This window comes from Lutjanus erythropterus, chromosome 2 (assembly GCF_056507025.1).
Source record: "Lutjanus erythropterus isolate fLutEry1 chromosome 2, fLutEry1.hap2, whole genome shotgun sequence".
NCBI classification, from domain to species: domain Eukaryota; kingdom Metazoa; phylum Chordata; class Actinopteri; order Lutjaniformes; family Lutjanidae; genus Lutjanus; species Lutjanus erythropterus.
Window position 1 is genome coordinate 22,527,439 of NC_139318.1, and position 15,461 is coordinate 22,542,899.

General features: G+C 39.8%; 1 protein-coding gene across 1 annotated transcript; it reads right to left on the reverse strand.

Annotated features, from left to right (window-relative positions):
* Window positions 1-118: 118 nt before the first annotated feature.
* Window positions 119-12,133, reverse strand: pfkmb (phosphofructokinase, muscle b). The gene is given in 22 exon segments (XM_084732955.1): window positions 119-377; window positions 1,133-1,238; window positions 1,347-1,446; window positions 1,551-1,662; window positions 2,681-2,742; window positions 2,850-3,014; window positions 3,113-3,265; window positions 3,388-3,475; window positions 3,600-3,670; window positions 5,534-5,680; window positions 5,794-5,857; window positions 5,953-6,017; window positions 6,167-6,292; window positions 6,414-6,594; window positions 6,596-6,684; window positions 6,784-6,892; window positions 7,511-7,555; window positions 7,640-7,805; window positions 9,237-9,426; window positions 9,699-9,776; window positions 10,213-10,286; window positions 11,924-12,133. Coding segments are annotated over 22 exon segments (2,418 nt in total). The 5' UTR covers window positions 12,009-12,133; the 3' UTR covers window positions 119-235.
* Between the last annotated feature and the right edge of the window lie 3,328 nt (window positions 12,134-15,461).

Below are 15,461 nucleotides of genomic sequence, written 5' to 3' on the forward strand. Positions count from 1 at the left end.
CTAAAATTGACTGCATCATGTAAGTACAATCAATTTTTACCTCACAGCTCAGTGTGAACATTTCCAGTAAAAATAATCACGTGTGTAACTTTTTGAGTTTTAATTGTGAGACGTACTGTGCGTGTTTCAGTAATTGCCAACTTTATTTATATTGCACTTTTCAGAGACAGAGTTTACAAAGTGCGTCATGCAGGTCATGTCAGCTCCTGATGAAAAGAATGATAATGTAGAGAGACTACTGAGGAACTAAGCCTCTCTTCTTAATGACGTGTTCCAGCGCAGCATTTTCACTGGTGTCAAGACTGATCTTGTACTTGGCCAGGATTTTCAGGATGGGTCTCAGCTTCAGCCACCACTGTGTCTTTGGAATACGATGACTGTGGAGGACAATGTTTGTCAGTGCAAAGAGGAAAGTGAAAACAAGAACTAAATTCCCAAAACCCAAGCAGCCAAATGTGTTTGTAACTTGGGTAACATGTTTAAATTAAAAACTGATTAAGCAGGTTTTGTCCACTAGGTGGCCAGAATGGCAAAGTGAATTACAACAAGGGGCCTTAAAGGGAAAATTCACCACTTTTTATATGCACATATAAACAGTGTTGATGGTAAATGTACTTAGTTGAAGCAATACATTCCTCAGTGTGTGCTATATTGACCAAGAAGGCTGAGTTCTACTGCTCATGGAGCTGCTCTTGCAGTGCCTACATGTACCAGCATGCATTGCATGCAAGCTTCTGATGCCTGCACGGTGTATCACCACACTAGCCTGTTGCTAGAGGTGGACAGTACAAAGAAAAAAAAAAGAGTCATATAGCACATCCTGGCTACCCAGAGGTGGAGACTAGAAATAAAAACTGAAATGGTCTGGAGTTCTCACTGCATCCAGTGACATCACTGTGTGCAGCTGATTGGACATCAACATAAAAAGTGGTGAATTTTCCCTTTAAGGTTTACAGTTAAGATGTTAGTGAACACAACTGCCTGTTTACATATTCATATTAGTGGAGTCCTATTTACTGATGTTTTAACCCTGGTTTGGCCCACTAACTGTGCAGTCTGAGTACATACTGAAAAATTCAGTGAAGAATAAATGGCAGGAAAATAAATGAATGGGATAGAAATGAAGTCTTACTCAAAGTCAGTTTGTTCTGCCAGCTCTGCCAGAGGCTGGAAGACCAAAGATCTCCTCTTCATGCCCAGCACACAGGCTGAGTCTGCAGAGTTGGCAAAAATACGACCTGGAGGTTTGAGGATAAAAATACAGTATACATTAGCACAGGGTGCACAGGAGCTCACCATACAACTGTATACAACATTTTGTGTTTTTAATAAGGTCATATCTTCACCATGTCTGTAGCATTGCTTCAGCTTGTCAGTCAACCATAACACAGACTTGAGTCCCATCTTGGTGCCAAAATTCCTGTCAAAGGGACTTGGTGTTCCACCCTAATAACAAAGGATAGAGTTCATTATGTTGATGAAATTGAATGAGGTGACATATAGAATGAGTCTGTGGTTAACAAACAGAACATCTGCATCTATTGGCCCACCTGCTGCATATGTCCGAGGACGTTCTTCCTGCAGTCAAACACACCCTTGCCCTCCTCGGTGTACAGGTTGAAGATAAAGTCTGTGGTGTAGTTGGCATTGCATTTCTCATTCCTGAAATAATTAACAAAATTAACAAAATTTTAAGCAAATGTGGCCATTTCAGACAGTTCGTACTGCCAGGATGTTTTTACACTCAAAGATTTTTTTCACACATTGAGTATTCCCAGTGAGCACCAACCAGGATTGGTTGAATTGGTTGATAGTTGGTCTGAATGTCTAAGAGCTCTTTTCATCCTGTTTTCACCCAGTTATAATGCAGTTACAACGTCAATGTGTCACACAGCACAAATTAGTTTAATAATACTATAATACTTTGTTCAGCTGTTGATTGAAAGAGAGACTACTGATCAGTGTGAAGGCATTTTCAAAAGTCGTATTTCACTGGTAGGTGAAATCTGGTCTACACAAAGACATCATTTCAATGCATTCAATGTTTCATATAAAATGTCACAAATCAGAACTATATGCAATGTGCAACCAACAAGCTTCCAGGACATTGTGATGGGAGAAGTTCTTCATGTAAAATAAAGAAAATGCACTTCTTGCTGTAGCGTAACGTGGAAGTGCAAGTACTTAGGTGTAGTGATTACAGCTTCGGCTACTCTGAAGGTATATGCACCAGGACGAGTGGGTTAAGTAAGACTTTCATCCATCTTAGTGAGGGGCCAAAATGACAATAGACTATTGTTTGCTCATGGTAGAGGAGGAAAAATGTCACTATTGCAAATCCTGTTGAAATATGGTCAAAGATGTGAACTTTCAAAACAAACAGTCTTCTTTTTTTCTATCTGAATGTCTTGCTGAAAACCGTCCGGTTACGGACTCTGGCTGGTCGATTGGTGCATCCCCAGTATGTTTGTACATTGTCACTTGTAATGTTTCTACTTTCTAATACTAATAAGCATTCTTGCTAAAATTGGCTTTGTTTGCATTTTGTCTTTTTACACTGATCTCCATTAACATGGTCTGTCCCTGTCAAATAAACAAAAGGTATACAGGAAAGTAATACTGGGCAACATATAAAGCCATGGTGAGTTGCAGAGTGTTGAAAGTCTTGATTCCCACAAACCTGAGAATCAGTCCTCTCTTCACAGTGGTCTTCATCTTCTCCACCAGATGTTCTACATTCAGCTACAAACAAATCAACCATCAGACCCACAGTCCATCCAACTATCAATCCCTAACTGATGTATGCCATCACTTAGCTTCCTCTCTTTTGAACATTCATGAGAACAAACCTCCAGGTCATGAATGTTGAAAGGCTCCTCATAAATGTAAGCAGCATCAGCTCCAGATGCCAGGCCAGCCATGGTTGCCAGGTATCCGCAGTATCCTCCCATCGTCTCTACAATGAACACTCTTCTCTTGGTGCCAGCAGCAGATTGTTTGATCCTATCACAGGTCTGAAGAGGAGAAAAACAATAAAAAACAAACAGTGTCATCAGTGAGATTTAGTTATTGGATCATCTGTTTTTTGTTTTGTGTTGTATAAGAGTTTTACCATGGTGATAGTGTTAAGTGCAGTATCAGCGCCAATACTGAAGTCAGATCCAGGAACATTGTTGGAGACAGTCGCAGGAACAACAACAAGGGGAATACAAAGTTCTTCATACTTCTCTCTGGCCCGCACCATCTGCAGACCCCCAACAAATGCCTGGTGAAGACAGGGAGGAAGGAGGAAATCAGTCAAATGTCAGTGATAGAAACCTCATCATCATTTATGTTAAATTTTAGTGTTTTAGTGACTATTACATTGTTTATATTTCAGCTGCTCACCTCAAAGCCTCCAATGATGATCATAGCATGAATGTTGTACTTAGTGATGCTCAGACTGATCTCCTCCATGAACTCATCTGGCAGAGATCTTTATAAAAGGGAAAACATAGAATCATAGTAGATTACACCTTCTCGCTGTTAAAAAGGCAAACCTACCAGTGTTCATACACTTAAAAACACTGAAACATACATGGTTTGATGAAATATCCCACCTCTTTGTGCCCAGCAGGGAGCCCCCCTTTCCAGTCCATCCTGCCACTCCAGACCAACCAATAGGCTCAATCTATGCAAGGAGGGACAGAGGGCATGCTCTATCACAATGGTTTTCAAACTTTTTCAAAATATTTTGGAGTGAATTACAGCCTGCAAAAACTTTTCACTATAAAAAATGCTTATGGACTAAGCCCCTTTTCCATATTTTTGGTCTGGTCCCCTTATCTATCAATGCCTGTATAATCTCAACCTTGTAATGCACAGTCAAACTATATTCATCTTTTTTTCAGGACAACTTGGACTATTAGATTAATGTTTAGTGCATATTATGTCACATGTGTGTACAGTCCCTGACAAAAGTCTTGTTGCTTATCCAAGTTGTAGGAACAACAAATAATAACTTTACTTGTAGTTGATCAATTAGAATCAGAAATGGCTTATGTGAAAGCCAAAGCCCTCTAGATTATGCTTATTATACCAAAAATAAAGTTTTGTATCATTCATTGAGTTTTATCATTTAATTAGGCCAGAAAGGTCAGATTTTGCTTGGACAAAAGTCGTGGTGCATACAAAAATAATGTAGAAATGATACATATGCTTTATTTTGAATACACAAACATATTACAATAACATCAGAACACAAAGTCATGGTGCCTTGGAAAAAAAGAATTAATATCGTGTATGGCTCCCATGAGCTTGGAGGACTGCATCCATACGTCTCGGCAATGACTCAAATAACGTATTGATGAAGTCATCTGGAATGCAAAGAAGGCAGTCTCGCAGGACTCCCAGAGTTCTTCAAGATTCTTTGGTTTCATCTTCCAAGCCTCCTCCTTCATCTTACCTCAGACATGCTCAATAATGTTCATGTCTGGTGACTGGGCTGGCCAGTCCTGGAGCACCTTGACCGTCTTTGCTTTCAGGAACTTCGATGTGGAGGCTGAAGTATGAGAAGGAGTACCATCCTGCCGCAGAATTTGCCCTCTCTTGTGGTTTGGAATGTAATGGGCAGCAAGAATTTCTTGATACTTAAGGCTGTTGATGTTGCCATCCACTCTGCAGATCTCTCGCACACACCCATACTGGATGTAACCCCAAAACATGATTTTTCCTCCACCAAACTTGACTGTTTTCTGGGTGAATCTTGGGTCCATGCGGGTTACAACAGGTCTTCTGCAGTATTTGTGGCAATTGGGAAGCAGTTCAATGGATGATTCATCAGAAAAATCAACCTTTTGACACTTTTCCACTGTCTATCCTTTCTGCAAGCTGTGGGCCTTGGCAAATGCAACACGATTTTTTTGTTGTCTTCTGTTTAATGCTGGTTTCTGAGCACTAATTCGGCCATAAACTTTAAGCAGAAGGCAGACTGACAGTCTTGCCTGGCCAGCTCCCTATTGCTGCCAATGCAGTGTTCCTTCCATGTATGTCCAAAATCTATTGGCTGAGTGAGGTTGCCTATCTTTTGACGTCAGTGTCCTGAGCTTGAAATAAAATGTTTAAAAACAGGATAACAGCTATATATCCAAGGAATATGGAATGCACTCAGGGTTGAACAAGACAACGTGAGGCTCTCCTAATGTGCAAACAAGAATCTACACTTGATTTATTTCATTTATGGAGTTCTATTCATTTTTTGGAGTAAAAAAATTACTGTATCCAATTACATCATACATGAAAACCGGGGCTGCCTTTATGCATGCCCAGCCCAGAGACAAATACAGCCTCTGATTGGTCCAGAACCAACCCAAGGCTTCATTGGAATGCTAATCAACAGCTAACCACCATGCTAATGATCTTCTAGATGGAAATACATATGATTAATCACAGAGGGCATTTGATGTGTGGGCTGTTCATTAACATGGTAAAACTGATTAACCATCATCATAGTAAAAGCCCTCTTTTTGTTTATTTGTGTGTAACTAGAATTTACCATTCCATGAGCCAAGCCGTCGAAGCCGTCATGCACTGCCAGCATCTGGTGGCCCTGGAGGATACCGATCCTGACAGCTGAACGGACTGCAGCGTTCATTCCAGCACATGGAGCGCCCACGTTCAATATGGCAATGTTGATGTTACTCTGGCAGGGACACAATCACAGAGACGTTTGTCAGAATAAATATATTTTCCACTGGGACTTACTGACTGTGACACAATGAATGTACATTAAGAGAGTTAACTGCAGTTCCTGACCTTTGTATCTGGGAGATGCACGTGGGCCAGCATTTTGTAAGTGTTCCAGTTGTTCTCAAAGCTCCTATTGTCAAAATACAGCAGAAATGAACAGACATTTTAAAACTTAACACAACACTCAATAATTTCAAAGGGATAACATAAGATTGCATGTCTTACTTTCCCCTGAGTGTCACTGCATCGTCAAACCTCCCCTCTCCCATGGCTGTCGTGACATCTTTAGTCTGACATGAAGAAAGGTAAGAAGACAAAAAGGAAACTGAGATTTGAATCACATATTAGTGCTCAGTAATGCTCGCTGTTGAAGCCGTGTTCATTTTGTACAAACTGTAAAGGGTTGATTTTTTTCTACATGTAGAAAAGTTAGACTCACCACTTGTACACACTCCATGAGAGGCAGCCTGACAGCCATGTTTCCAGACAAGCTGACCACACACGCAGGAGTGTCTGGTGTGGCCTCCAACAGAGCCATCACAGACTCCACACCCATCCTGCTGGCCTGCGTCATGACGAGCAAAGAGCAGACACTAAGCAGGTGTTTATTTATGTTACAGGAAATAAGATTAATTGTTGAATATTTAAAATGTTTATATTTGGGGCTCAGGCAGCAGTAGCATTACCAGGATTCTGTCAAAGGCAGATGGGGTTCCTCCTCTCTGGACATGGCCCAAGATGGTGGTGCGGGTGTCAAAGCCGAGCTTCTTTGATACCAGCTGGACAGAGAAATTTTGATTGTATGAGTAGTCTGCCACACATGAAGAGATTATTTGTTATTGGAGTTCTGCCATCACTGACCTGTTTGACATCATCACATGTGATAGGTTTACCACGGCGATCAATCGCTCCCTCTGCAACTATGATGATATTCAAACGGGAGCCACGGCCTCTTTGCTGAGAGGGATTGAGAAAACCTTTAAGATCAACAAGCAAACTTAAAAAAAAGCCAGATTCAAATTAGTAATTGAAGAAGATGCATAACAAGACATTTACATCTCTCAGTCTTCTGCACAAATGTTCCTCCCATTGCTCCTCTGGGGGCATTTCAGGAATGAACACCCAGTCAGCACCACAGGACAGAGCCGTAACCAGAGCCAGGTAACTGTCAGGAAAGAGTCATAAGCTAAGATTAATGTGTTTTTGACAAAAAAAAATTAAGTAAAAACTCAAAACTAATGTTTAATGGCATATGACACTTAGACAAAGACAACAAACAATAGCAAAGTAAATATTTTATCAAACAAACTGCATCATATCATGATATGCATCATATTAGAGTAACACAGGATTTATTTTTTTAGGCCAGTGGCTCATTTTTTAGAATCTGTTAACTCTGTCAACTCTTTTAATATTAAACATGTTTGTTATTATGATATCCTAGATAAAGGTACTCTTGAATATTTAATTAACTTCATAATTCTATAAAATCACTTATATTAGATGAACACAGTATTATAACCTACTAACCATCGGCATGATAGCTTGGTCATTGTGAGCATGTTGATGTCAGCATTTAGCTCAAAGCACAGCCTCACAGCTGCTAGCATGCCTGTCTTTTTTACTTGAGATTTAAGTTTAGTTAAGAGGGACATTTCACTAGTTGATCATTAGAAAATACTCACATAGCCTATTTAGCATATAACCAAAAGTTCACACATTTAGCTACTGTGACAGTCATTTCACAACCACCCAGTTAGAGAACCACACAGGCTGTACTCACCCACAGTGCCTGCCCATTACCTCCAGGATGAAGGTCCTCTGGTGACTGCAGAATGAAAAATATCTCATCAAGAGTCTTGAAATACATGGCAGGTCTATAAATAAAATGTATGAATGATTAAATGTATACCTCTGTGCTGTGGTGGTGATGGCATCCACTATCTCAATGATACGATGCAGGGCAGAGTCTGTGCCGATGGTCATGTCGGTTCCACAGAAGTCATTGTCGATGGATCCCACCATGCCAACGATGTTGAGGTGAGAGGAACTCTTGGCCTCCTGTGATGTGATCTTACCTGAGCACAGATTAAAATCACAAAACTCTCAAACAATTGTTGAATAGAGTTCATGACTTATGTTAGAGGCCTTTATTTTTCCTAAATCAATGTAAATTCAAAACTAACTAACTAACTAACTAACTTATATGGTTAATTAAGTACAGCAATAGAAACTCAGAGCAGCAAAGTAATGACTACTGATGGAATTAAAACCAGCAGCGACTCGGATGCGTTTTTCACTTGCATTTCTCATGAAACAGATGCGCTCTCATTTTAATCTAGGCAGGCTCATGTTTCAGCAGTGTCTCATGGGTGTAAATGTGAGCTGAAGTATATTTTTGTGGAAACTGGCATCTAAACACAAGGATGATATCCAGTAAAAAGGCACTGAATAAATATATGTATCTACATTTTGTAACTTAGGTGGAGAATAGTGTGATCCCAGTCAGAGAGCAGCTCACTCTGCTCTGGGTTCAATCCCACAGATTGTCCCTTCCTTACCCAGCAGCTGGGAAGCAAAACACAGGAAACTTCTTGAAGTTCTTCTGCAGAGTTTTATCACGGGCAAACTGTAACCCTCACTGTACATTTACTGCCACTAGACAACTTCACTGCTGAACTTTAATTCCCCTCCTCTGATCGCCAACACCTGTCTGCTCTGAGTGGAGCCACTGTCACTGTCTCTGCTTTGCTCAACCACATTCACTATGCGCGCGCGCGCACACACACACACACACACACACACACACACACACACACACACACACACACTGCTGTGCTTACGCCAAACTGATATCCATCATGCTGATTGAAAAATAGATCAGGAATATTCACACATATTGAAGGAAAACTTCACAATCCACAGAAAGTTTGGTTGCTCATTTGCTGCTGAAATGTATGGATGAAACGGAGCCTATACAGACAAATGCTTCAGTGTTGTGTGAACACTGGCTTTATATAAATGATATGCTGACATTACATTTGCTATGTAGATAAAGAGTTTGTGTTGTGGAAATTTACACTGTACTAAATTTACCATGTGAGCTCCTGTAGTAGGCTAGAGGGAAACTACCTGGCCTTTATTAGCATTATTTATTTATTCATTATTTATTTGTTCATGCTGACTATTGACTACATATAAAGAGAAGCTAAATGATGGCACCAGCACAAAATAGAAGTGCTTGTATCTGGGATATTTTGGCTTCATTTTTGTACAGTGGAAGGAAGAGGAGACATGCGTCCATCTTTATATACAGTCTATGGCCTCAGCTATTATTTGAGACTCGTGCATTATTTTAATTTAAGGTATGTTATGTAAAAGTGAATGACCAAGGTGTCTGAACCAACAACTTGTACTAACATTAGTACTGAAGGGGGGAACTGTGAAAGTGAGATTTCATGTGAGGTTGTGTTACTTAGAACAGTGAATTTTGGGGTCACGCCTCTCACCAGCTTTGACCAGGTCAGCCAGAAGCTCGCTCCACTCTGTCCTGAACTGGTTGGCACCCGTCAGACTGCCATCACCTCCAATCACACACAGGTTGGTGATGCCCAGCTTGACTAAGTTGCAAGCTGCCTTGGTGCGTCCCTCCTTGGTGCGGAAATCTTGACAGCGGGCACTACCAATCACAGTCCCACCCTGGTGTCAGGCAAAAGAGGAAGGGTTTCAGTATGCGACAAGAATCACAGGGAGTCAGGTGGAGAAGGGGTAACATTATCTGAAACCTAAGCCCTTATGTCCATCAAGACTTGTTATTTAATGAACTCTGGCATTTAAATGGCCTTTTGACCTACAGAGCTGCACTGTAGAATCTGAAGAGTCGGGTTACACAGGTCATCCATCCCACCCACTAAGATGGAGATGATAACATGCAGATAAATGTACTTTTGTATCCTCGCGCTTGTTCTCACCAGCTGCAGCATCATTGACACACTCTCCCAAGTAGCAGGGCGGATATGGTCTCCTCCATCCACGAGACCCTGGTAACCCTGTCAACAAATACAAACACAACACAGTTATCATCTGCTTGAAAAGAGGTCATTGCCAATAATAAACTTCAGGCTTAATGATGCAGCCATATTTTTAATCTGGCATGTTGTATTCTAGGATCATGATTTTGTATGATAAATAATGGAATATTGCTGGAGAAAATTAGCCAATCAAAAGCAAATCTTTTTTATTGACTAATATGTTAAATTATATCTTGAGAAAAAAATGATTGTTGATTAAAAGTGATGTAAGAAAGAATAATTGATTGCTCAGTCTCAAACCAAAGTGTTGGTATTTTATGACCTTGGAATGAGACTTTGTCCAGAATAACTAACAGCTCCTTTCAAAAACTTACTCTGGGAACTGAATGTCAGGTATTTTTATGCATTTGTTTTGCTATTGTACAGATACATAAAATTTAAAAGCTGTATTTACCTCATGGACAAAATAGACCTTAGCTCCAGTGTAAAGTCCCACTCGAACGGTGGCCCTCACAGCTGCATTCATACCTGTAGGAACAGGGTGTATGTGCATGTTAGCTTTTATAGTTACATGATAACCTTATGATGATGCACACACCCAGGTGGGATAGAAGAATGGGAAAATAGTGGCGAAAAAAACATAGTTACTATTGTTATCGATATTATTTTAGCAGTTTGTTGATGTTTCTGCAAAAATTCTGCAAATGTACAAATTTTACATTTCTATATTAGTGTTTAAAATATTATATACAGCAGCTTTTACTTTGGTGGGTTTTGGGTAAATTGCATTAGTTTCATTTTTACATCCAAGTATGTGCAGAAACAATTTAGCAAGGTAACTTCAGTGGGATATTATAATAGTCCTTCCAAAACCTGCAATTTGCTTATTGATATGGTGAATGGATGTTGCACAGCTCATACTTTTAATGATATTAGCACTTCTTTTTTTCAGTTTTTACATTAACCTGCTATAGCAGCTGCTGAACACCAGATGGGTGCAACAACAACTCAAGCTTGAAATAAAGACAGCCAATAAAACAATTCCAGGGTACCATTTTATTTCATGGTGATTTCATTGTTGCTCACAGTTAAATACTATCTAATAGTATTACAGGAAAAGCAGCTGGGCCTCTGCCTGCACTCTCAACACTCAGCGGGTCTTTTAAAGGACAAGATGTGGATAGATTAACTTTAAGGCTGCCAAGAGCATCTCCACTTACAGTGTACATGAGTAGAGGAGAGGCAGGAAGAGTAGCCCTCTCACTCCACTCCACCACTTTACAAACACATGACAGAAAGGTCATGCCTCTAAAATTAGTCCTCATAACAGATACAGTGTGAGGGAGAGAGGAGGAAGGAACGGGGTGAAGACACTTGGACCAAAGAATATGAAGATTAAGACTAAAAAGGTAAGATTGTGTGAGAATTGTGTATTTTGGAGAGTGAAAAGGAAAAAGCTGTGCAGTTTTGCATCTATACACGTTGTCTTAAAGTTCAGATGTGCAGAAAAACAGACAGATGATATCTCACTGTCTCACACCAAAGGGTTTTGTGGGGTCACTGACACACTTCCCAAAAGGTCACGGATGAGATATTCCTCATCAAATTAAAGGTCAGAGGAGAGTCTGTCTCACTCTGGGGTCCTAGCAGCTTTACGTGAAGGAATTTGTGTTGCCCTTTTCATTAAGTTAACTCTACAGACAGAGAGAGAGTTAAAATAGCTGTGCTGCAATAGAGAAGTCATTAAATAATTATTATCATCAATTAAAAAAAGACATAAAAGGTAGCTGTAATAAGACAGCAAAAAAGAGGCTATACTTTTTATGTTTTTCAAAAAGGAGAGTTAATTCTAGATACCTAAAGAAAGTTAATCCAAAAGATAATGACACACCAACACTATGGAGATCTCTGGAGGCTACAATTATTGTCCAGGACAATCAGTGACCACTCAAGAGGCATCAACATTCGGATTCCAGTTTTCTCTGTTTCCAACTCACTTCATGTCTCAGATACTTCTCTATTTGTCATTATAACCCTAGTGTTGTGTTACTAAGTAGTGACTTCCCATGCACAGATCCTCACAGCCACCTGCTGAGAACAAACAGCAGGCATGCCCTGCATAAGCCTCCACACTCACATGCCACTCTGGCAAACCCTCCACTTACCCTGGGCATCACCTCCCGAGGTCAGCACGGCGATGGCCCGACCCTTTCCCATCTTGGTGGGGTCTACAGGAGCCGTTTGTGCCATGGTCCTGGAGCTGTATCTGGCTGAGGGAAAGAGGCCTTGAGTGTAAAGTCCCTGTCACCCTGCTGCACTGTGTAGAGCACAAGGATCCCCTCACCTTCACTCAGCCTGCCTGCTGTGGAAAGTAATAGCAGTTGCAAAAGTGCACCGCTTAACTATCCTATTGGCAGACAGGGAGGCACACATTTAGACGCATGCACACACACGTACACAGTGCCTATTAAAAGTACCCCCCATCTCCTATTCCCTTTGCAATTTTCTGATTTTATTGTTTTACAACATTGAATCGCAGAGGATATAATTAGACTTTTTTCAAGCTTATCTTTTTACATTTTTTTTTTTTTGAATCTCAAATACAATACAAATATGGGGACATTGATATAAATTAAATTCAAATATACAAGATAATACATTGTATCTAATATGTACATCTGAACATTTTTTTCCACTTCAAGATGTACAAGGGACCATGTACTTTTCAAGTTCTGTCACAAATTCTGGATTTGATTTAAGTCTGAACACTGACCACTGCAGGGCATCAATACTGCTGATTTTAATTTATCCCTGCTTAGCTGATAATCCTAAAGCTCAAGGACTTTATATAAATTCCTGAGTAGCTGCAGATCTTGCTGGAAAATAAACTCTCCTGGTTCAACTTCTCTGGCAGACTGCAGCAGGCTTTCCCACTGGATTTCTGTAACTTTTGCAACATTTGCAAAAGTCTCTTGACAAGCCATTTTCATGAAATATTTAAAGGACATTTAAAGCTGTGCAATATCTTTTCAACCTTTTATATAGAGACAGCTTAGATTGACAGGAAAGGGGGTAGAGAGAGGGGGGTTCACATGCAGGGAAGGGCTGAACCAACTGAGCTACTGGAGCAACCTGCTATGGATTTTTTATTGTGTATTTTTCCTGTTACTTTTGGGTAAATGTAACTCAGATTTGTCTGAAATATTTTACTTTATCTTCATTATACAGTCTTTAGTGAGTAGCTGTTAGCTGTTGGACCTTTTTGATCCAGTAGATAAAACACAGGTACTTCCATTCAGGGATGCCAGTTGATGTTGGTGGTGTGTGTGTATGTGTGTATCCCTGTCCTTAGTATATGTATTAAAAGCAATTGCTTGCACAAGTGAATTAGACATGTCATAATCATGTATAAATCAATTTCTGGCTTATTCCTAAATATAAAAATATAGTATGTAACATTTCCACATTAAACTGTCTTAAAAGTAACTAGACATTTTATAGATAGCTGCATTCTTACATTACCAACATTACCAACAATGTTCAAACCCAGAGAAATACATAATTTTATTCAAGGTAACAGTGTGTTTTGTTTGGTTACCTGTTAATGGCGTCACATGGCCTTTATTCCTCTGGTTGCTATAACTTCTGGGGAAACCCCAGAAACGTCAGATAATACATCAGAGAGTGAGGAGGGAAGTCAAGCAAGTGTGACTAAACGTAACGTGAATAAAACTTTCATTATAAAATATTTTTGTCTGGAATGTGTCAGATAGACGTTTTTTTAAGATTATTTTTTGGGCTTTTTTCCTTTATTGAGATAGGACAGCTGAAGATGTGACAGGAAAGGGGGAAGAGAGAGGGGATGACACGCAGGAATCGAACCAGCAGCCGCTGCAGAGGACTGACAGCCTCAACACATGATACACACGCTCTACCAACTGAGCTATAGGGGTGCCCAGCAATAGTGATTGTTTACCAATGCTGACAACAACGCCCATGATCCTATGCTACTTCACAACATCATCATTTTTTTTATGTAAAAGACCCCGAGCAACATTAAGTACTGTAATTTAGTTCCATTTGTTTTATTTTCGAAATTAAATTGGTGTCAAGAAATTCTATTGACATCCACTGTGATTCAGTGTAGCGATCATAACCCTTTTCACTGTATATTACTGTCTGCCCTCACAGCAACTGCAGGAACAAATCAGATCTGTACGGCAGAAACCAGCATGTGGGTTTTGCCACTATTGCTAATTACTTGAGGTAAAGGTTTTAGGTCTTCATCTACCACTACCCTATTAGGGACAGTCTACACATTCAAACTGATAGTGATATTCGTTTAATAGCAGTCTGTCCTACCAGCATCTCCCGCTGGATCAGAGCTCGAGGACGCCCTGTGGTCACATTCTGATCCTGAGAAATCATCATCACCACCTGAGGAGACAGAACCATGACACATTGCCCACACTGTGATCCAGCCTCAACTCTACTGCGCATACTGTATTATATAAAAGAAAAACTCACTCCAGAGTCTAAGGCAGAATCTCACTTACATGATAGACCTTCTCTACAAAAGACAGCACGCTCAAGCATTACTTCTCTGCATTTTCTCCCCACTCTGTTTTGTCATTGAGAGCATTTGTGATCGCTGTGTAACAGCCTCTATCTGTGCATGACAGGTTACTCCCATGGGCTTATCATGTCTTTTGCTGTGAGCTGCAGCTGATAGGCTGGTTATTGAAGAATGCAAAATGGGGGAAAAAGCACATAAATATATTTTGCAGAACTTTCTTTACTAAAAAGTCTCGTCTGAATTCAGCAGGTCAAGTGTGTCCAGTTCAGTAAGACTCACAAGTATTAAACTGATGCAAACAAGACCTCTGGATATTATAAATGGAGGGCTTCCACTAACAAAGCAAACAATTTACTCAACAATTTAAAAGAATAAGAGTTACTAATTCTTACTTAGAATTATTTACCTATTTGTACCTTCTTACTGGAAGTAATAAGAGAAAAATTCAACCCCCAGAGCCCCAGCAACACAACTGTTACTTTCCCTTTTTAATTGACTCCTCTTCCATGAGTAGACACATTATATCTTGTTAGTCTGCTATTCATGTCTGGAATTATGAATCAGAGGAGTAATTAGATACAGCACAGTACTACACCTAGATGTAGGTCTTGTGTGCATGTCTGGAGGGTTTTGTTACTATTAAGCTGTTTGTTCAGTCACTGCCAATGAAGATGATATAATTTAAGTAGCAATAATGCAGAAATAATTACTTTATTTTCTGTCTTTATTTGCATCACTCTATAAGAAATGCAATAAAATGCAAAAAACTAAAAGCTAAAAGCTCAATAAAAACAAATAAATTAAAAGCACGATGTGAAGAATATCAGTTATTGATAGTGAAGCTCAGTTAAAGATGAAAAACAAAAGAGTGAATGTGACACCAGTGAGAGTGGGAGACTTGAGTCTGTTGCAGGCAGCTGACTGGAGTTGTCTTTAAATAGATACATGGTGCTGCTATCTATAAAACACACAGGAACCCCTCCCCTTTTTCACCGCCATTACTGTGAAAGTGCACAGTCATCCCTGTAGCTGAACATGTCAGAATATATCATGCTTTTGTTTTTATGAATATATATGACAATTTCTGCAAAAAACGAAAAAGTTAAGTAAAAAGTTATCAGCAATGC